Genomic DNA, 21795 nt, shown 5'->3' with positions numbered 1-21795 from the left:
ACTTCATTCTTTTTATATTGATATTCACCTTTCCATTTGCATACAACAGAGGTTTGGGTACATTACTGTGTTCCAAGTTAGGTTACGGATTAGTTGGTGGGAGTATAGTTTTAGTTACATGGAAATATTAACCACATAATCTTAAACCAGTGGTCAAAGTACTGTAGTTGGGGAGAAAGCCTAGACGACTGTTGAAAGAACATTCTTGAATTTATACATTTGAGAAGATCAGTTCCAGAGGTAGCTAAGGTACCAGGAAGGATAAAGTTTCTGTGGGATCAGATAAACAAACCTTGCCAGCTGGGATGCAGACAAGGGCAAGGGAGACCCTAACACCAATACTTATGAACATTAAAATGCTCAATTCAGTTAAACCAGTGCCACCTTATGTGGATGGTTGTCTGAATAAGAAGGACTATTTGACTAAGCCCATAAATAACCACATTATCTTTACCAAGGAATTTGATTGGGGCATGTGTTTACGATATGTCCATCAATGGGATGAGGTAATTAGAATAGTGATTTACTGATAACAAGTACCTACCCCTGGCGCATTTAAGGTCAAGCATCAGGGGTAAATGCAGCTCTTTAAGCTGGTACCTTCATAGTAGCCTTAGCTTGCCTTGATTTAACAACTTAATCAGCTAAAGAAGATGGAAGCCAAGAAGAAAACCAAGAAAGTGGCCATTGCTGCCCATCACTTTATAATGTAATCATCATGATAACTATCGTTACCATGTGACCCAATAAAATTGCTCTTGTCTTTGACCATTTCAATAACTGATGATCCTTGGAAAATGTTAAAATCTTATGGAATCCAATTATAAACACATTTGGTTGCTTATCAGTATTATGGGTAAATATATACAGAACATTAACAGTGGTAAGCCAGGTGCATGGACGCAAAACAGGGGAGGGGATGGAGTGCAAATTCTTGAGCATGTCAATTATTTGTTTTAAAGAGATCAGAGGAAGGAGTTGGATAAAACCAAAACTGGATTAACCCAATATTACCTACTCAGTGGCTTCCTCTCATGACTATTTGTGTAGTGTCATAGCTGATCTCTCAAAATTTGGTTCCAAAATTTCGACAAGTAAAACAAATTAAAAAAGTACATGGTTCACAAATGGAAAATGATTCCAAACAGAAAACTAATCTTAAGGTTTAACTGTGTCTATGACTTTTACAAAATCAATATAATAATCATGTACCATTATCTTCTAGATGTCCAAGTAAGATGAAACTTGTCTCTGTGCCTTCTATTGCATAATCCAGTGCAATATTTCCATTAACATCTTGGAGTAAAACATTGGCTCCAGCCTAAGAAAATAACATGAAAGAAAGAATATCAATCTACATCAAACTTTATTTCTGGTATGAAAATACCATTAGAGTATCATCTTTTTCTTACATTAATAATATACACTATTTCCTATAATTTCTTTCAATATTCAGTGGTGCAACTTTTTGTCCAGCTCTGGCAGCCATGGTTACAGTATACTTGGCCCCATGCAATGGAATTTCCTTTGAAAACCTCTTTGAGAGTAGAACAATATATGCAGGAAGAATTGCTAACTGTATGTATAGTAATAGTGCTGGGCAGCTGTATAGTAAAGGCAGTTTGTGGCCCACAATTTCAGAAAAATCCAGACTTAAGTCTTATATAATTGCAACAAGATTTCCTTACTCTTGCACTTCAAATGCCTTCAGAAAAGAGGATGACATCATTTGGTTTCCTAATTTCATGCTGTACTTGCATCCAAACTTTTGGTATTTCATTAGGAAGAGTCCCCAAATCCCTTTGAATGCCAATATTTATTAGTCCCTTTGCATAAAAATTATGTAGCTTTTCATTCTATCTACCAACACAGATAATTTGACATTTCCCCACATTATTTGCCACTCTTGTCCAATCAATCAACTGATATATTTTGTCCTTCTGCAGATCCTTTATATCCTCCTCATAGCTTTAATTCCTTTCTATCTTTGTGTTGACATTACCTTTGGTTCCTTCATTGTTGATTTTAGTTGAAAATAGCTGAGCCTCACACAATTATCCATAAGTTACACCCTGCCTTGCCAAGACTCATTTACTCCTGGTCTCCATTTTCTGTCCATAGATCATTTTTCAGTCCACCTAGACTGGATAGATTGAATAGGCTGGGATGGTTTTCATTGTAGCACAGGAGGCTGAGGAAAGACCTTATGGCATTCTATAAAGTTATGAGGGGCACAGGGTAGACTAGATGGTCACTAGATGATCCAATAGGGTGGCCTAAAACTGGAGGACCATGGTTTAAGGTGAGAAGGGAAATGTTGAAGGAGATCTGAGGAGCATGTTTTTCACGCAGGTCGTGGTGGGTATATGGAGCAAACTGGTGGAGGAGGTGATAGAGGCAGGTACAATTGCAGTGTTTAAAAAGCATTTGGACAGGTACTTGGATAGAAAAGGAAGAAGAAGAAAATGGGATTAGTGTAGATAGGCTGAGTCAGCATGGACAAGTTGGACTGAAAGGCCTATTTCCATGCTGCACAACTCTATGACTCTCTCACTCTTAACATTAGACTAATAGTTCTCGGTTTTCACTCTGCCTCCTTTCTTAAACAGACAGGTTACATTTGCTGCTTTCCAATCCATGTTGTCGGTTCTATAAGCTTGGATCATGACCCTTTAAGACCTTTACCAAGGTTACCTGACAGACTGTAGTCAGCATAGTTCCCACTATGTCGCCTAAGGGGTCTCCGCAATCCTCCAATTTTAATTAAATTAGTGTTTCTGATGGTCCCTTATCTCAAGGTTAGACAATTGATAACTGCTAATTAATCAAATACCCTCCAAAAACCTATTATTTCAAGCACTCTGATCTCTACACCCATTTGTCTGATACACATTCTACTAAATTCTAAATCAAAGAGAAGATCCTAATTATCCTCACTTTGCAGAACAAGATTCATGAGCAAGATTTAAATCAATGTTTGCTTTAAGTTTTCTTTTTATTTGATTCACATTTTAGAGATTATTGTGCGGAAGAAGGACATTCATAGAACCTACGTATTCCTGTAGATCAGATTCTATTAACATTGTTATCAATCCTAATCTGTTCAATTAATCTCCTTCAATTAGTGCTGTTCTGGACTAATTCAAATTTACATCCCAATTACATTGCTTGTACTTTCCATACACATTTTATAAGATCTGCTTATCTAATGCAAATAACGTTTGTTTTTCAGAACAAATTCTATCCTAACCAAATCAAGCTTCAATAATCTTTTGTATGATAAACATTTTTGAGTTGCATTAACCAATTTTTATCAAGTCACCATTCTTAAATATAACAAAGATTTTTTTTAATAAAGCAACATTATGTAAACAATTACATTTTCACATGCTATCCAACTGAATTGATTTATGGCAGATTTTGTATTCAGTGATATACAAATGAATCGCTGTACAAACTTGGAGAACAAGTTTGTACGCCGATTCATTTTTTAACGTGGCCAAAATTTTGTATGTATTTACACTGGAACTGAGGAGTCTACACACAGCAGAAACTCCACGTCAATGTAACAATTTACAATATAAATACCAAAGTAATTCACTTTACTTCTGTTTAGAACATATTCTATAACAGCTTTAAATTGTGAATTCACTCATAGGCATTAAAAGAAATGACGCTGACACAATAAAGCTTTTTAGCTCCTGACAGACCTGCGAAGCAGATTTCAGAGGGAAGATTTTACAAAAGCTGAGCTGCAGCCAAGTGGCCATGTTGGGAGTGGATGTGTTTGAGGTATAAGTACTGAGGCTTTGGTGAGAAAGGCTTTGCCAAGGAGGCTGAACAACGTTAAGCTCAGATCTTTAACTTTCCTCTGTATTTTTAGTGCACTTAGAGATGGCATTGGATGTCTGGAGCTGCAGTTGGACTCGCTCAGGAGGTTTAGTGAGATGGTCACTCCAATGGTATAGGAAATAAATAGTTGAATGACCACCAGTAAAGGTAGAGGGGATATGCAGAGTGCAGGATTCACTTGTGGCCATTTCACTCACTAACAACTTCATTTTTGATACTGTTGTGGGGATGGCTTTTCAGATGAGAGCAGCAGCAGCAACCAGGTTCTGTGGCACAATGACTGACTTTGATGCACAGCAGGGCAGGGCGGAGCCAAGGAGAGCTCTAGTGATAGGAAGCTCAATAGTGAGGGTACAGAAGGAGATTCTGTGGCCATGAATGAAATGGTGAGTTGCTTCGTTGATGCCGGGATCAAGGATGTCTCCAAGCAGTTGCAGAAAATTCTCAAGGAGGGTGAGCTATCAGAAGTTGTTCTGCACATTGGTACCAATGACAAAGGTAGAAAAAGGGATGAGGTCCTGCAGAGTGAATATAAGGAATTAGGCAGAAGGTTAAAAAGCAGGACCTCAAGGGCTGCAATCTTCGGATTACTCCCGGTGCCATGTGCCATTGAGGGTAGTAGTAGCAGGATAGGGCAGATGAATGCATTGCTGAGGAGCTGGTGCAAGAGGGAGGGGTTCAAGTTCTTGGACAATTGGGATTTCTTCAGGGCAGAGGTGACCCGTACAAGATGGATGGGACCAATATTCTGGTGGGCAGATTTGCTAGTCTGACTGGAGGGTGGGACACAAAATCGCAGTGTGGCACATCAGGAAGTTGAAACAAATATTGAAGTTAAAGCAAGCAAGTCTTTGTCTCCAGTAGGCATGACAGGGAGTGAGGAAGATCTGATTGGCTAAACTGCACTAAGTATAAATTAAACATAAATTATACACAAATTTAACAAGAAAGAACACAATTAGAACAAAAAAGACAAAATCCATTTTAGTGCAAAGTTATCAAAGTGGTCATCGTGTTGCTAAACTGTAGTGAATAGGGTTTTGCTGGTTGATTCAAGAACCGAATGGTAACTATTCTTGAGCCTGGTGGTTTGGAACTTCAGGTTTCTGTACCTCCTGCCTGATGGTAGCTGCAAGAAGATGGCATGGCCCAGATGGTGGGGATCTTTGATAACAGATGTTGCCTTCTTGAGGCAGCCCCTCCTGTAGATACTACCAGTGGTGGGGAGGGATGTGCCCTCATGGTAATGGGCAGAGTCCACTACTCTCTGCAGCTTCTTACATTCCTGCACATTTGAATGGCTGTACCAGACCATGATGCAACCAGTCAGGATACTTTCAACAGTACATCTTTAGAAGTTTGTTAGTGTGTTCGACTGACACATGTTTGCCCTCCTTCCCCTTCCTGAAGTCAACGATCAGCTCTTTAGTTTTGGTGACGTTGAGCGAGAGGTTGTTGTTGCAGCACCACTCAACCAGGTCTCCTATCTCGCTCCAGTAAGCTGACTCATTGTCGCATGTGATTAGTCCAACAACAGTAGTGTCATTGGTGAATTTAAAGATGGCATTGGAGTGTGCTTAGCCACACAGTCATGTGTGTATAGAGAACAGAGCAGGAGGCTAAGCATGCAGCCTTGAGGTGAACCTGTGTTGATGATCAGGAAGGAGGAGATGTTGTTACCAATCCTCACTGATTGAGGTCGGCCAATGAGGAAGTCAAGTATCCAGCTGCAGAGGGAGGTAGAGAGGCCCAGGTCTTGAAGCTTGATGATGAGCCTGGATGGGATGATTGTGTTGAACGCTGAGCTGTAGTCGATGAACAGCAGCCTGACATACAAGTTCCTGTTGTCCAGATGGTCCAGAACAGAGTGAAGAGCCAGAGAAATCGCATCTGCTGTTGACCTGTTGTGGCGATAGGTAGAATGAAGTGGATCCAGGTCATCCCTGAGGCAGGAGTTGACTCACACCATAACCAACCTCTCGAAGCACTTCATTACGATTGATGTAAGTGCTACTGAATGGTCGTCATTGAGGCGGGACACCATGCTCTTCTTGGGCACTGGTACAATAGATGCCTTTTTGAAGCAGGTGGGAACCTCAGACAGCAGAATCAAGAGGTTGAATATGTCCATAGTGAAGATGCTGCAGGTATGATAGAGGTGGAGGTAAGAGGGGAGGGTGTGTTGCACTATTGGTTTGGGAGAACATCACAACAGTACTTAGAGAGGATATTCCAGGGGAAGCATCCAGGGAGGTTATATGGGTAGAATTATGAAGGAGTGATCACTTTGATGGAATTGCACCACAGGACCCCATAGTCAGCAGGAATTAGAGGAGCAAAAATGTAGGAAAATCACAGAGAGGTGTAAGAATAATACAGTTGTGATAGTAGGTGTTTTTAACTACCCTAGTATTGACTGTGACTGCCATAGTGCTAGGGGACTAAATGGGGAAGAATTTGCTAATGTGGCAGGGAAAGCTTTCTGAAGCAATATGTTGTTGGCCTGATTACAAAAGGGACAACACTCAAACTTCTATTAGGAAATGAGGCTGGGCAGATGACAGATGTGTCAGTGAGGGAGTCCTTTGGGACCAGTGACCATAATTCTATTAATTTTAAAATAGTTATGGAAATAGATAGGACTGGTCCACAAATTAAAGTTCTAAATTGGGGGAAAGCTAATTTTGATGACATTAGACAGGATCTTGCAATGGTTGATTGGAAGAGGCTGTTTGCAGGTAAAGGAATATCTGGCAAGTGGGAGGCTGATAAAAATGAGGAAGGGAGGGTTCATGGCCAACATGTTCCTGAGAGAGTCAAGGCTAAGGCTGGCAGGATTAGGGAGCCCTGGTTAATGAGGGATATTGAGGCTCTGGTCAGGAAAAAGAAAGACGAATATGTCAGGTGTAGGCAGCTGGGATTAAACAAATCCTTGGACAAGTATAAGGGATGTAGGAGTACACTTAAGAAGGAAATTAGCAAGGCAAAAGTATTCACCAAGGAGAAGGACACAGGAAAGCAAGGTCAGGGAGGAATATGATCTATATCCCACTGGATTCTATGGCAATCTTCTATGCAATCAACAACACCACCAATCTTTGTGTCATCTGCAGACTTACTCACCTACCCTACCACACTTTCATCCAAATCATTTATATATATGACAAACAACAGAGTTTCCAGAACAAATCCCTTCAGAAAACCACTTGATACAGACCTCCATCCAGAATAAGATAGATCCACTATTACCCTCTTGTCTTCTATGGGCAAGCTAGTTTTGGATTCAATCAGCCAAGTCACCATGGATCCCATGCATATTAATCTTCTGGATGAACCATGGCAGGCACGGTAGCATAATGGTTAGCATAATGCTTTACAGCGCCAGCGACCCGGGTTCAAATCCCGCCACTGTCTGTGAGGAATTTGTATGTTCTCCCTGTGTCTGTGTGGATTTCCTTCGGGTGCTCCAGTTTCCTCCCACATTCCAAAGACGTACGGGTTAGGATGCTATGTTGGTGCCGGAAACATGGCGACACTTGTGGGCTGCCCCCCAAATCACTACACAAAAGATGTATTTCACTGTGTGTTTTGATGTACATGTGACAAATAAAGAGATCTTATCTTATCTTAGCCTCCCATGCAGGACCTTGTATCCACTTATACAGCATCCATTGCTCTATCTTCATCAATCACCTTCGTCACCTCCTCACAAAACTTAATCAGATTAGTGAAGCATGACTTGCCCCGCACAAAGCCATGCTGACCGTCCCTAATTGGACCATGTTTCTCCAAATGCTTATAAACCTGATCCCTAACAATTATCTCCATGAATTTACCTCCCACTGATGTGAGACTCACTGGTCTATAATTTCCAGGATTATCCCTATTTCTCTTCTTGAACAAAGGAACAACATTACCTATCTGCCAGTCCTTCGGCACTACACCTGTGGCTAGCAAAGATACAAAGACCTTGGTCAAGGCTCCAGCAATCTCATCTCTCGCCTCTCACAATAACCTGGGGTATATCCCATCAGGCCCTGGGGACTTATCTACCTTCATGTTCTTTAAGAGACTACCTCTCAAAATGCCCTGGCATATTAGCACACTCCACACTATTCTTACAACCTTCCATGTCCTTCTCCTTGGTAAATACTGATGCAAAGAACTCATTTAGGACCTTGCCTATATCCTCTGCCTCCAAGCACATGTTCCTTCCTTTATCCTTGTGTGGTCCCACTCTTTCTCCTCATTATCCTCTTGCTCATGATGTATGTATAGAATGCTTTGGGATTCTCTGCTACTCGCCAAGGACTTTTCATGACCCCTTCTAGCTTTCCTAAGTCCTTTCTTGAGTTCTCTTTTGGTTCCATTATAGTTCTCGTTCCCTGTTTGATTCCCACTTTCTAAGCCTCCTCCTTGACTAAAGTAACTACCTCTTTCGTCATCCAAAGTTCCCGTGCCTTGCCATTCTTGTCCTTCCCTCTTACTGGAACAAACTGGTCCTGAACTCTGTGCAGTTGGTCTTTAAACAACCTCCACATGTCAGATGTAGATTTGTCCAAAAACAACTCTTCCCAATTAACTCTCCCTAGCTCCTGTCTGATGCCTTCATAATCTGCTCTCTCCCAATTTAATACTTTCCTGCAAGGCCACTCTTATTCTTATTCATAGCTATCCTAAAGTTTAAGAAATTGTGTTCACTATTTCCTCTGGAGCATCAGAGGCTGAGGGGCAACCTGATAGATGTCTATAAAATTATGAGGGGGCAGAGATACGGTAGACAGTCAGGGCCTTTTTCCCAAGACAACCATTGACCCCATCCATCAATAGAAAACATTACCCCATGACCACCAATTTTACCCCCTGGCGAAGGCACCATCTCAATGACCAAACCTAACTCCTGTCCTTGACCATCAATTCTACCCATTGGATAAAAACATGAGAATATAAGAATTAGGATCAGGAATTGGCCATCTGGCCCGTTGACCTGGCTCTGCCATTCATCAAGATCATGAATGGTTGACCCAAGCAACATTTTCTAACACTAAATCCTTAATATCCAGAAATCTATTCTTTATTTTGAATGAACTGCCTGACTGAGTCTCCACAACCCTCCAGGGTCAGGAATTCCAAAGGTTCACCACCCATTAAGTAAAGAAATATGTCTTCATTCTTATCCTAAACAACCTACCCCTTATTCTCAAACTGGTCCTGAACTCCTCAGGCAGGGAAACATTATCTGACCTGTTAAGCATTTTAATAACATTTTGCATATCAGTGAGATCTCCCTTCCCAAACTCGATCTCCTCAGCAAACCTGCCACATTCAATGTCAATGTCTCAGTGTCAACAAAACAAAAGAGCTGGTCATTGACTTCAGGAAAGGGGGTGGTGTACACGCTCCTGTCTACATCAATGGTGCTGAGGTTGAGAGGGTTGAGACCTTCAAGTTCCTGGGAGTGAACATCACCGATAGCCTGTCCTGGTCGAATCACGGAGATGCCATGGCCAAGAAAGCTCACCAGCACCTCTACTTCTTCAGGAGGCTAAAGAAATTCAGTATGCCCCTTTGATACACACCAACTTTTATCAATACACCATAGAAAGCATCCTATCTGGATGCATCACAGCTTGGTATGGCAGCTGCTCTACCCAGGACTGCAAGAAACTGCAGAGTTGTGGACATAGCCCAGTGCATCATGGAAACCAGCCTCTCCTCTTTGGACTCTTACCTCTTGTTACCTTGGCAAAGCAGCCAGCATAATCAAAGACCACAGCCACCTAGGTCATTCTCTCTTCTCTCCTCTTCCATCAGGTAGAAGATACAGGAGCCTGAGGGCAGGTACCACCAGACTTAAGGACAGCTTCTACCCCACTGTGAGAAGACTACTGAACAGTTCCCTTATACGATGATCCACGTTGTTGTGACCTTGCACCTTATTGCACTGCACTTTCTCTGTAGCTGTGACACTTTACTCTGTACTGTTATTGTTTTTACCTGTACTACCTCAATGCACTCTGTACTAACTCAATGTAACTGCACTGTGTAATGAATTGACCTGTATGATCGGTATGCAAGACAAGTTTTTCACTGTACCTTGGTACAAGTGACAATAATAAACCAATACCAAATACCAAATACCAAGGACAAGTCTCATGAATATCCTTTGTGACAAGTACTTCTGTTCTTACACAAGAAGACCAAAACTGTCCACAATACTTCAGGTGCTCAACAAGGCACTGTGTAATTGCAACAAAACTTCCTTATCAAACCCCCTCGTAATGATTGGTTTCTAACTTCCCTAAATTATGATGAAAGGTTATCAACCTGAAACTTTAATTATGTTTCTTTCCCTTGTCAGATCCTGTCTGACCAGCTGAATTTTCCAGCAATTGCTGTTTTTATTTGTAAATTTTCAAGTGGTAAGGGATTCATCCAACATGAGGACTGAAGTAAATCTTGAGCAAAAGCTGGTGATGAAATTCCAACAGATCACATGCCATGTAAGTTTCCTAAGCGAAAACCTTGAAGTTATTGGATTGGTATGTCACCACCCACCCCAAAAGCTTCCAATGCACATGAATCCATAGTCACCGAGGACGTAAGATCAGTCTTCCAAAGAGTGAACCCAACGAAAGCATCTGGCCTGGATGGTGTCCCCGGCTGAGTCCTTAGATCTTGTGTTGATCAGCTAGCGGGGGTATTTGCAGACATGCTTAACGTCTTCCTGCTTTACTCTGAGGTTCCGACCACTTTAAGAAGAGCACTATCATCCCGCTACCTAAGATAAACAATGTAATGTGCCTTAATGACTACTGCCCAGTGGCTCTGACATACACCATCATGAAGTGCTTCGAGAGGCTGGTCATGGCACGCATCAACTCCAGCCTCCCAGACAACCTCAACCCACTGCAATTCACCTACTGCTGAAACACGTCTATGGCAGACACCACCTCCCTAGCCCTACACTCAGCTCTGGAGCATCTGGACAGTAAAGACACTTATGTTAGAGTATTGTTTATTGACTACAGCTCTGCCTTCAATACTATAATTCCAAGCAAACTTGTCACCAAACTCTAAGACCTAGGACTCAACACCTCCCTTTGCAAGTGGATCCTTGAATTTCTGACCAACAGACCGTCATCAGTGAGGATTGGCAGCAACACCTCCGGCATGATTATTCTCAACACTGGTGCCCCACAAGGCTGCATCCTCAGCCCTCTACTCACTATGCACTCATGACTACGTGGCCAGGTTCTGCTCTAACTCCATCTACAAGTTTTCAGACGATACCAGCATAGTAGGTTGTATCTCAAATAACAATGAGTTGGAGTACAGGACGGTGATAGAGAGCTTAGTGACATAGTGTTATGACAACAACTCAATGTCAGCAAAAACAGAAGAGCTGGTCATTGACTTCAGGGCAGGGGGCGGTGCATATGCACCTGTCTACATCAACGCTGCTGAGCTTGAGAGAGTTGAGAACTCAAGTTCCAAGGAGTGAACATCACCAATAGCCTGTCCTGGTCCAACCACATAGATGCCAAAGCCAGGAAAGTTCACCGGTGCCTCTACTTCCTCAGGAGGCTAAAGAAATTTGGCATGTCCCCTTTGATACTCAGCAATTTTTACTGATGCACCATAGAAAGCATCCTATCTATGCATCATGGCTTGGTATGGCAACTGCTCTGCCCGTGACCACAAGAAACTGCAGAGAGTTGTGGATACAGCCCAGCGCATCACGGAAACCAGCCTCCCCTCTATGGACTCTGTCTACATTTCTTGCTAACTCCGAAAAGCCGCCAGCATAGTCAAAGACCCCACCCACCCAGACATTCTCTCTTCTCCCCTGTCCCATTGGGCAGAAGATAAAAAAGCCTGAAAACACATACCACCAGGCTCAAGGACAGCTTCTATACTGCTGTTATAGAAGTATTGAACATTTCCCTAGTTGCGATAAGGTGGGCTCTTTACCTCACAATCTACCTTGTTATGACCTTGCACCTTATTGTCTATCTGCACTGCACTTTCTCTGCAGCTGCGACACTGTGACTCTGTGTTCTGTATTATTTTATCTTATTCTACCTCAATGCACTGCGTAATGAATTGATCTGTATGAACGGTATGCAAGACAAGCTTTTCACTGTACCTCGGTACAAGTGACAATAATAAACCAATTCCAATACCAACTGTAACTTATTGCTGGAAAATGTATCTTCTCTTGAGGTCAAGCTCTTCGGTCTCCCTTTTTCATCCAAGCACCCAGAAGCAGGACAGGACTATCAATTCACATACCAAACAAAAAACGAGCTGGAATTCTAAATGACCTTCTACTGAATTCTGATACATTTATGGCCTGTTTAATAATATCACACTATGGTCATAATTTAACCATTCACTGCCTTTTCATTTAATATTGACCACCTTGTTCCAATAATTAACCCTAATCATTCGAACATAAGATGAAGGTAAGCAATGACTTTCTGAGTAAATGTATGTGTCACTGTGAAGTATGACCCCACAGTCTAGAAAGATTTCATGTTCAGTCACAAATCTTTGTTTGAAGTCATAGAGTCATACAGTGCAGAAACAGGCCCTTCAGCTCAACTGGTCCATGCCAACCAAGATACCCATTTAAGCAAATCCAATTTGCCAGTGTTTGGTACATAAGTTTCCAAACCTTTCCTATCCATGTAACTGTCCAACTGTTTTTTAAAAGCTGGTATTATACCTGCCTCAACCACTTCCTCTGCCAGCTCATTCCACATAGATACTACGCTTTGTGTAAAAAAGTTGCCCCTCAAATTCCTATTAAATCTTTTCCCTCTCACAAACCTATTCCCTCTAGTTATTGATTCCCCAAGCCTGGGAAAAAGACTGAGTGCATTCACCTTATCTATGCCCCTCATGATTTTATACACCTCTACAAAATCACCTCTCAGTCTCCTATGCTCCAAGGAATAAAGTCCTAGCCTGTCCAACCTCTCCCTATAACTCAATTCCCCAAATCCTGGCAACATCCTTGTAAATATTTTCTGCACTCTTTCAGTTTAATAACATCTTTCCTCTAGCAGGGCGACCAAAACTAAACACAATACGCCAAGTGCAGCCTCACTAGTGTCCTGTACAACCACACCATGTTTTCCCAACTTTTATATTCAGTGCCCTGATTTATGAAGGCCAGCATGCCAAAAGCCTTATTGTTTACTTAACTGATCTCAAGCTGGGTGATGACTAGACTCTTGCAGTTGGGATTGGTACATGTAATGATTCAAAGTCCCCTTCAGGTGAGGAAGGATTGAATACACTAAGCATTTTCTCCACCTTCATCTGTAATCATGTGATTTCCATTAATAAATGAATATGAGCAGGTTACGTTTTGTTACGATGTTCACACATTTGAATTGCCTGACATAATTTATTTTCTGGACAGAAGTAATTCCCACCTGAGTGAAATATCAGGTACTCTGAATTAAGCAGTTTTCAAGTGAAAACTTGGCAGGAAGTTATTACAGAATGGTTTGTGAATTATATTCAGTGATTTAACAGTCATCACACCAACAATCAAATTTGTAGCGCCACAGATGTTTCAAAGAGAAGCATGGTAATGCAAGGGAAATGGTAATTACTCATCACTAACCAACTTGACAGAAACATGGAATTATAAAAATAAAGTTAAAGAAAGAACTTGTACTTCGTAACATCTTGTCATCGCCCAGGATGACCCAACCATTTAGAAAGGTGGAAAGATAAGAGTAGTCCAGCTTTTGATTCTGAGATCATGGCTCTTCTGTTATCGATCCACAGATACCTACAGTAGCAGCACATACAACTTTTATCTTTGTCACAAAATTAAACGCTCACACAGCATAGAAAAAGGCCCTTCAGCCCACAATGTCAATGTGAACCATCAAATACCCTCAAAACTACTTCTATTTTCCAACACCTAGCCTTTACCCATCATGTCCTGGTGATTCAAGAGCTCATCTGCATATTTTGTAAATGTTGTGAAAGTCTCTGCTTTTAACACATCATTCAGGCAAGGGGTTCCAGATTCTAATCACCCCTGGGTGAAAACAAATCTTCTTCAGATCTTATCTAAACCTCATCCCTTAACTTAAATCTATGCCCTCTGATTTTAGACGTCTCTGCGATGGGGGAAAGTTTTCTCATATCTGCTCTAACTGTGCTTCTCATAATTGTGTAGATCTCAATCATATCCACCCTCAGCCTTTTCTACTCCAAAATAAACCCAGCCTGTCCATTCTGCTCATACTTGAAATGCTCCATCAAAGGGGACCTCCACTATACCCTCTCCAGTACAATGATGCTCTTCCAATAGTGTGGGGACCCGAATCGCACACAGTACTCCTTTTGGATCAAACAAATGTTTTACACAACTGTACCATAAGCTCCCTGCTTTTATATTCTATACCCTGGTTAATGAAGACAAATATTCCTTCTGCTTTTTTAACCACCTATTTACCTCCTGCCACCTTCAGGGATCTTCGGACTTGAACACTAAGTTCCCACTGTTCCTCAGTACTCCCTTGGACCCTATCATTCATTGTGTCCATCCTAGCCTTATTAGTGCCCCCAGAGTGTCATGTCCTGCATTATAATATTGAAATCACCCATCACCCAGCTCCAGACCTTAATTTCTAGTTATCCTATCCCTTCCTAATGCTGCCTTGAAGCTTACAGAGATGTGCTCTCCCACTGATGTTCCAGCAAGTTGCCTGGCTAAATTCTCAAAGATCATCACAAGTACTGCCCCTTCTCGAGTCAGATTCTCTATGTACTAGCTCAAAAAGCTCTCTCAGACGCCCCCTCCCAGCCTTTTACACGAAGGCGAACCCAGTTCATATTGTTGAAATCCCCTGCTGCTCTCACCACTCCTCCCCTTTTTGTTTTAAAGTTCTACTCATGTGGCCTAATTTGAAGAGCCTTCAAGGATACCTACCCTTATTACTGTTGTAATGAAATCCTCAATTAATATTTCAAAAATATCTCCTCTTTTACGCCCCCATCCCCTGTCTCCCGCCCCCACCACCATCATGCCTAGAGATTAGTCATAGAGTCATACAGCATTGAAACAGGTCCTTCAGCCCAACCTGACACACTCCTATCCCTATGGATAGGTATCTATCTATGTACCTGTCCAAACGTCTTTCAAAAATTGTAATTGTATCTGCCTCCATCACTTCCTCTGGCAGCTCGTTCCATATACCCACCACCCTCTGTGTGAAAAACTTGCTGCTCAAGCCCCCTTCAAATTGGCATTGGTATTGGTTTATTATTGTCACTTGTACCAAAGTACAGTAAAAATCTTGTCTTGCATACCATTTGTACAGATCAATTCATTACACAGTGCATTGAGGTAGTACAGGGTAAAAACAATAACAGAATACAGAGTAAAGTGTCACAGCTATAGAGGAAGCTCAGTGCAAGTAGCAAGGTCATAACGAGGTAGATTGTGAGGTCAAGATTTTACCTTATCTCATTGTAGAAGGGAACCATTCAATAGTCTTATCACCGTGGGATTGAAACTGTCATTGAGCCTGGTGGTATGTGCCCTCAGGTTTCTGTATCTTCTGCCTGATGGGAGCAGGGAGAAGAGAGAATGACCCAGGTGGGTGGGGTCTTTGATTGTGCTGGCTGCTTCACTAAAGCAGTGGGAGGTATAGACAGAGTTCATGGAGGGGAGGCTGGTTTCCGTGATGCGTTGGGCTGTGTCTACAACTCTCTGCAATCTCTTGCAGTCCCGGGCAGGGCAGTTGCCATACCAAGCCGTGATGCATCCAGATAGGATGCTTTCTATGGTGCATCAATAAAAATTGCTGCGTATCGAAGGACACATGCCAAATTTCTTTAGCTTCCTAAGGAAGTAGAGGCACTGGTGAGCCTTCTTGGCCATGGCATCTATGTGGTTGGACCAGGATAGGCTAATGGTGATATTCACTCCTGGGAACTTGAAGCTCTCAACCCTCTCGACCTCAGCACCATTGATGTAGACAGGAGCATGTACACTGCCCCCTTTCCTGAAGTTAATGACCAATTCTTTTGTTTTGCTGACATTGAAAGAAAGGTTGTTGTCATGACACCATGTCACTAAGCTCTCTATCTCCTTCCTGTACTCCGACTCATCATTATTTGAGATATGGCCCGCTACGGTGGTATCATCTGCAAACTTGTAGATGGAGTTAGAGCAGAATCTGACCATGGAGTCATAAGTATATAGGGAGTAGAGTAGAGGGCTGAGGATGTAGCCTTTGTGGGGCACCAGTGTTGAGAATAATCGTGCTGGAGGTGTTGCTGCCTATCCTTACTGATTGCGCTCTGTTGGTCAGAAAGTCAAGGATCCAGTTGCAGAGGGAGGTGTTGAGTCCCAGGTCTCAGATTTTGGTGATGAGTTTGCTTGGAATTATAGTATTGAAGGTGGAGCTGGAGTCAATAAACAATTGTCTAATGTATAATGTGTGCCATGACCAGCCTCTCAAAGCACTTCAAGATGGTGGATTTCAGAGCCACCGGTCGGTAGTCATTAAGGCATGTTACCTTGTTTTTCTTAGGTACCGGGATTTTTGTGGTCTTCTTAAAACAGGTGGGAACCTCAGATTGAAGCAGGGAGAGGTTAAATATGTCTGCAAATACCCCCGCCAGTTGATCAGCTGTGAGAGTACCTGCCTCCATCTCTTTGTCAGGCAGTGCATTCAAAATTGCAACCATCTATAGGCTGAAAAAATTCTTCCTCAAATCCCTTCTCAACTTCTTATTCCTCCTCTTAAATCTCTACCTTGTGGTCTAAGACATTTGTACCATGAGAAAAGTTTCTTAGTATCTGCACAGTCTATGCCTCTCAATGTATTGTGCCCCTCTATCAGGTTGTCCTTCAGCCTCCTTTGCTCCAAGGAAAACAAACCCAACCTACCTATTCTCTCCTCATCATTCAAACATTCCATCATTAGAAATATTGTGGGGAATCTCTTCTTTACCCTTCTCTGTTTCAAGGAGACCAACTCCAGTTTCTTCAATCAAATCTTTTAGCTGAGATCCCTCATCCTTGAAATCATTCTGGTCTATTTTTACTGCATCTTCTACAGGGCCACAACCTCCTAATGTCAACTTCTATCCTTTGTATTGCACCAAGTTTAATCTCTTCAGCAAATTTTGAGGCTTTCCTTTTTATCTGCCATTAGTATTTGGAAATGGCAGTGGTTCTAGCATTAAGTTCCAGGGCTCCAAATTCAGAACTATTCATTGGACCAGGGGTGCCCGAGAGTTCTAACTGCAGGTGCCTCAATGTGAACTCCCCAATCTCAGGCCCCACAACCCTCTCCTTTTCAGGCATTTGCACCAGTCTGCAAGCACAAAGAGCTAACCAAATTTACTGCTCAAATAAAGCAAGACAACACACAATGCAAAACAGCAGATGTACAAGCAATACAGATGATGATGACAGAGCGTAATGTTTCCTTTATTGTACTCATGGGTTAAACTACAAAACACATTTACGACTTTCAATGCAAGTAATTATTGTGCCTATCTTCTGAGTATAATGAAGAGTCTTCAAGAAATGCTTTCAATGAACCTTGTTGGCATCTTCAATAACATCAATACGCCAAATGGGATTTCTTCTCATGTTTGAATAAGTAGAAAATAGTGTGAAACAATACTTTAGAACATGAGAAATTTAAATAACGTTTTAGGCTTGGAAGTGTATCTAAAATCCCTCTCTTTTTCCTTTATATGTTTTTTTCCCTCCATGTGCAGTAATTTAACTTTATTGTAGAGCATTATGCAAACATTCCAGCAATCAAAAATCTACATATGGACCCTGGCATCTTCCCTAAGTCAAAATAAGTGTTAACTTATGTGTCTCTCTCTACATTTTATTGATAGCACCTTTATCTCCAAGTCAGAAGAACTTAGATTTGGACTCAGGGCTGTCAGTTCAGTGTATCACTGAGAGAAATGGATTCCAGAGAGTGTTATAGAAAAGAGAGACCTAGGCGTACAAGTGCATGGTTCTCTGAAAGTGGCAACACAGATAGACAGGGTGGTGAAGAAGGCATTTGCCATGCTTGCCTTCACCAGTCATGGCATTTGAATACAGGGGTTGGGATTTCATGTTACAGCTGAACAAGATGGTGGTGAGCCTGCGCTTGGAGTATTATGAGCAGTTCTGGTCACCACACCATAGGAAGCTAGGAAAGGATGTCATTAAGCTGGAAAGGGTACAGAAAAGATTCACAAGGACGTTAACGGGTCTGGAGGGCTTGAATTGTAAAGAGAGACTGTATAGGCTGCAGCTTTTTTCCTGGAGCATAGGAGGCTAAGGGGTGACCTTATAGAGGTACGTAAGTGTAGTAGATAAGGTGAATAGTCTTTTACCCAGGGTAGGAGAGTCTTAAACTAGCAGGTATAGGGTAAAAGGGGATAGATTTAAAGGGGAACTGAGGGGCAACTTTTTCACACAGAGGGTAGTTGGTATGTCGAACAAGCTGCCAGAGAAAATAGTAAGAAGTGAATACAATTGAAATTTTCAGAAGAAATTCAGATAGGTACATGGGTAGGAAACATTTAGAGGGACATGGGCCAAACACAGGCAAATGGGATCAGCTCAGCTTGGCAACTTGGTCCGCATGGATGAATTGAGTTGAAGGACCTGTCTCTGTGCTGTATGACTCTTATGACTCTAAAGTAAGGATCACTGTGGCCTTAAATGACACAAGCAAAATGGTCCAAATCCAACAGCTCAGCCACTGTTCTGGCAGATTTTAGCAGCCATCTTCTGAGAGAACCTGAGTCCCTATGGGCATTGTGCCAGCAGTCTTCTCTCAGTAACTTCCTGCCTCTTCTTTTGGTCCATTACTCCTCCTCAGCTGGACTTCCAAGAAAATCCTCATCCTTCCTTGGAAAAAGACTCCTAGTACACAGCTTCAAAATGATTTACTTTCTAAAACACTGGACTAACACCTCATGGCCTCCTAAATTACTAATAGATCAGTGAGCCATCTGTTTAAATAGAACAGGCATGTGGAGGGGAGATTATGGATAGGAGGAATAAAGTAACTTTTTTTCCTTCTGCTAAATGACATTTTCCTGCATGTTATCAACGTGTTGGGTGGGTCACTGAAAATGTCTGCTCCAGAAGCAAATCAGTGCCAATAGCTTCAAAGAAATTAGTTCCATCCATCCCAATATTTGAGCTTATCAACATAAAATCTTATTGAGTAGATCCCAATGTTTTCATTTTATGTTTCATTATTTTTATTAAGATAAGTTCTTTGTCAAAACCATGTGGCACAGAGCCTTTGGCTGGGAGTTCTTGTGGGTTTGTTGTCTTGGAAGCTAAGGTACAAGTGAGAAATTACTTAGTTTCTGATAAACCATACAATAGCATAGTAATTCTTAACAACTCAGTATATTTTGCAAATGAATTGACAAAATGAAGTCTTAATTTTCAACCAGACACGGAAGAGCCACAGCAGCTGGGATAGTTATTCACACCACAGCACCAAAGAATTGTGCTGCAGTATGGAAGGGCTTATTGGTACGTTCTGAGAGATAGAGAAATTGTTGATTGAAATCCAGTTATCCCATCAAAAGGAAGGAAAAAAGTCAAGTGATGAGATTGGAGAAGATACCTTAAAACAGTTCAAATTGAACTCTTAAACTATGTTTTAATGTCATTGTTGTGAGGTTCTGATGATGTTTGGAAAGGAGCATCGGTACTTACCAACATAAGAAGCAGAACAATATCAGGATTATCACAAGCACTTGCCACGTGCAGTGAGGTCCACAAGTCTTCATCCTGGTGATTGACATTTACTCCCTTTTCAATCAGTATCTCTGCAGCAAAGATGTTGTCATATCGTGCACACTGTTTGAAGGAGAGGGTAGCATAATAGAAGTTAGAACATAGAACAGTACAGCACAGTATGGGCCCTTTGGCCCATGATGTTGTGCTGACCTTTAGAAACACCTACTCCCTGATCAATCTACCCTTTCCCTATTACACAGCCCATAACCCTCCATTTTTATTACTTCTATATGTCTATCTGAATGTCTTTTAAATGTCCCTATTGTATCAGCCTCTACCACCACCCCCAGCAGTGCATTTCAGGCACCCAGCATTCTCTGTGTAAAAAACATACCTCTGAGATCTCCCCTAAACTTTCTGACAAACTGATGTCCTCTAGTACTGGCTATCGCCGCCCTGGGGAAACGATGCTGGCTATCCACTCTATCTATGCCCCTTATAATTTTATACACCTCTGTCAAGTCGCCTCTCATCCTGCGTCGCTCCATAGAGAAACCCCTAGCTCGCTCAACCTTTCCTCATGAGACACGTTCTCTAATCCAGGCAGCATCCTGGTAAATCTCCTCTGTACCCTCTCTAAAGCTTCCATATCTTTCCTATACTGAGCTGACCAAAACTGAACACAGTACTCTGAGTGTGGTCTAACCTGAGTTTTCTAGAGCTACAACATTACCTCTCGGCTCTTGAACTCAATCCCCCAACTAATGAAGGCCAGCACACCATACACATTCTTTCACTGCAACTTTGAGGGATCTATGGACTTGGACCCTCTGTTCCTCCACACTGCCAAGAATCCTGCCATTAACCTTGTACTCCATCTTCAAGTTCGTTCTTCCAAAGTGTATCACTTCACACTTTTCCAGGTTGAACTCCATCTGCCATTTCTCAGCCCAGCATCCTATCAATGTCCTGTTGTAACCTACAGCAACCCTCTACACTATCCACAACACCAACAACCTTTGTGTCATCTGCAAACCTACTAATTCACCCTTCCACACCCTCATCCAAGTCATTTATAAAAATCACATAGAGAGGGAGTTCAAGAACAGAACCCTGTGGAACACCAGTAGTCACTGACCTCCAGGCAGAATACTTTCTATCTATTACCACCCTCTGCCTTCTGTGGGCAAGCCAATTCCAAATCCACGCAGCCAAGTCTCCATGAATCCCATGCCTCGTGACTTTGTGGATGAGCCAACCATGGGGAACCTTGTCAAACACCTTACTGAAGTCCATATACACCACATCCACTGCTCTACTTTCATTAATTTGTTTTGTCACCTCCTTGAAAAACTCAGGTTCGTGAGAAACAATATTTGCCATCTTCTAATCCTTTGATACCACTCCTGTGGCCAAGGAGGACACAAAGATCATCGTCAATGCCCCAGCAATTTCTTCCCTCACTTCCTGCAGTAACCTGGGGTATATAGCCTCTGGCCCAGGGGACTCACCTATCCTAATGTTTTTCAGAAGTTCCAACACTACCTCTTTCTTAACCTCAACATGCTCCAGCCTGTTCTACACTGAACTCACATAAGACAATGTGCCTCTCCCTAGTGAACACTGAAGCAAAATATTCATTAAGGACCTCCCCTACCTCCTCTGCCTCCAGACACATGTTTCCCCCTTTATCCCTGAGTGTTCCTACCCTCACTCTAGTCACGCCTTGGGGTTTTCCTTACTTATACTCACCAAGGCCTTCTCATGTCCCCTTCTAGCTCTCCCAAGTCCCTTCTTAAGCTCCTTTCTGGCTACCTTATAATTCTCAAGAGCCCTGCCTGATTTTTGCTTCCTAAACCTTAAGTATGCTTCCTTCTTCCTCTTGACTAAATGTTCCACCTCTCTTGTCAACTATGGTTCCTTTATCCTATCATCCTTTCCCTGCCTCGGTGGGTCCTACCATCCCTTCCTTGCCTCAGTGGATCCTATCATCCTTTCCCTGCCTCGGTGGGTCCTACCATCCCTTCCTTGCCTCAGTGGATCCTATCATCCTTTCCCTGCTTCAGTGGGTCCTACCATCCTTTCCTTGTCTCAATTATTTTCCAATTTCCTTTCATAAGACACCAAGTTGGTAAATGTAGGAAAACCTCACAGCCACCTCATGATATTGCCTTTAA

At 42.1% G+C, this 21795-nt stretch overlaps 1 protein-coding gene across 1 annotated transcript in view; it reads right to left on the bottom strand.

The window, feature by feature from the left end:
* Positions 1–21795, bottom strand: part of myo16 (myosin XVI) — a 438207-nt gene that overhangs the window by 394579 nt on the left and 21833 nt on the right. The window contains exons 3-4 of the mRNA XM_052025545.1: positions 19595–19738; positions 1213–1321 (exon numbers count right to left, since the gene is read on the bottom strand). Of these exons, the coding sequence (XP_051881505.1) occupies positions 1213–1321; positions 19595–19738 (253 nt within the window). The remainder of the gene's footprint in view (positions 1–1212; positions 1322–19594; positions 19739–21795) is intronic.

The sequence above is a fragment of the Pristis pectinata genome, chromosome 11, assembly GCF_009764475.1.
Source record: "Pristis pectinata isolate sPriPec2 chromosome 11, sPriPec2.1.pri, whole genome shotgun sequence".
Taxonomy (NCBI): Eukaryota; Metazoa; Chordata; class Chondrichthyes; order Rhinopristiformes; family Pristidae; genus Pristis; species Pristis pectinata.
Note: the sequence above shows the minus strand (reverse complement) of the source record. Positions and strands in the feature narration are given on the sequence as shown.